The sequence below is a fragment of the Nanorana parkeri genome, unplaced genomic scaffold (assembly GCF_000935625.1).
Source record: "Nanorana parkeri isolate BGI_ZX_2015 unplaced genomic scaffold, ASM93562v1 scaffold7, whole genome shotgun sequence".
NCBI lineage: Eukaryota > Metazoa > Chordata > Amphibia > Anura > Dicroglossidae > Nanorana > Nanorana parkeri.
The window spans coordinates 3,182,285-3,184,283 of NW_017306275.1; the positions used below are offsets into that span (position 1 = coordinate 3,182,285).

A 1,999-nucleotide genomic window follows, 5' to 3' on the forward strand; every position below is an offset into this window, starting at 1 on the left:
AAATTCTGATGCTTTGAATTCCCTCTGCTACTGGACCCGTAAGTGCCTCTATACCTACTTTGGATTTGTATGCATTTTTTTGTGGATGAGCACTAGGGCATTTACCTTACAAATAGAGCGCGGTGGCTACCTCTATACAATATATAGATAGATATTGTTTAAATATAAAGCTGTGAAGGTGACTATCACCAAACATTCACTAGTGGTGAATCAATCACTGCCATTTACCAGGAAGATTCTCCTCCAGTAAATAGTTGGTGAATATCAGCTTCACTGCTTTATAAATATACCCCAAAGGCTCAGTATAATGTCAGCAGTAAATAGGAGCTATACAGAAGCTGTAACAGGAACAGCTTCTCCCATAATTATAATGCATTTTATGTACACGGAGGGAGGGAACATGAATTGGCTGATTGTAAATCTGAACCTAGAGCGTCTTGAGGCAGCAACCTCAACCAAACTCTATTGGCTGCTTTTATGTAACGCCTGTTTTCAGCCTCCCCATTTCTCCTATTTATTTCACTGCTAGAGTAATGCTAGTAAGAAATGAATCCAGAGATTGACACATGTGGGGAACTCTGTATACACAGTAATGATGAGTACTAATGAGTGAAATACATATCTCTTCCCACCTTTAACAATCACCTGAATGCCTTTTTCCTTTTCTTTGTATAATCTCTAACTACATTCAAACCTATGTTTGCAGATGGCAAGCAGTGAAATATAACAAATTACAGCAATCATTAAGGAGAAATACAAGATTCTGATCGACTGTAGTGCTGGTCCTCCCTCCCAGTCCCAGTGATGTAGAGGATTACAGGTAACTGATATCAAGACAGTTTTAGGTACTTATACTAGCTGAATTTAGAATCCATATAATGATTTTTAATGAATACACAACTTCCTTAATAGCTGTATTTTATATCTCTCTGGAGTTCGGCTTTAAATATTCTTTTTATAATTCACATTTCATACCAGACATCCAAGCTCAGGATCATGGCCCCAGTAGTTGGCTTTGCAGAATTCGCACTTCGACCCGTGCGTGTGAGGGGGACAGATACACTCTCCAGTCTGCGGGTTGCAGTTATTCTGTGTATGCTCACAGTCACAAGCTGAGGACAAACAACACACATATCATGCAGATCTAATCATCAAGAAAGACAGTTATAAAAAATAAATGGATGCTAGTTGCCTGGTAGATATATCCTAGCAACTATTTAGAAATAATATTTCTTGAAACACAGCCTATCAATTGACTGACAAGCAGTGAAATCACTGAATGTGTATTGATCTTTCTGTTGCGCTTAAGCTGTTTTTATTATACAACCCTAAAATTACTGAATAAAACTCATAAAGCATCACCATGAGATGCATTTGAGATGAGCCAGCTGCATAAAAGAAATAGGGTGCATGAGAAAAATAGAATGTGTGTATATATGAGACAATATATATTCAGTGCTGCAAGCTGACATTTTCCTCAATCACTTGCAGACTTCCAGTTACCAGCCAGGACAATGGCACATATAACATTACCTGAGCTCTTTATAACTGACTTTCTTTACTGCTTTGGCAATAAAGGCTTTTATTAGCTATACATTATAAATGGATATCATCTATTGAAAGTTTTATTTTATAAGAAACATAGTTTGCTGATAATGGCTTCAATTATTTTTATTTAAAATTGTTTCAAGGATCTATTTTTTTGTCTAACTTTAGCTGCAGAAAGTCAGAGAATGGAGCTGACTGGTAGGGGAATCAAGATCAAACCATAGATGGGGATATTAATCTGGAAAAACTTGTAATGACACCCACGAACAAAGCATTCTAATTTCCAAAAGGTTCAATAAAGAAAATAAATGCTGCAGATGAACACCAGGGGGCAATGCAGGACTTCTCCAAATAACTTCCAGTGCTGCTTAGTTTGTCAACAATATTTCTGTATCTTGCAATACATTTATATCAAATAACAAAAAACTGAGTAGATTATTATTATTATTAT

At 36.4% G+C, this 1,999-nt stretch overlaps 1 protein-coding gene across 1 annotated transcript in view; it reads right to left on the reverse strand.

The window, feature by feature from the left end:
* The window catches only part of LAMA1 (laminin subunit alpha 1), a 160,771-nt gene that overhangs the window by 70,287 nt on the left and 88,485 nt on the right, over nt 1-1,999 (reverse strand). Inside the window, exon 22 of the mRNA XM_018553825.1 lies at nt 976-1,112. Coding sequence (XP_018409327.1) covers nt 976-1,112 — 137 coding nt within the window. The remainder of the gene's footprint in view (nt 1-975; nt 1,113-1,999) is intronic.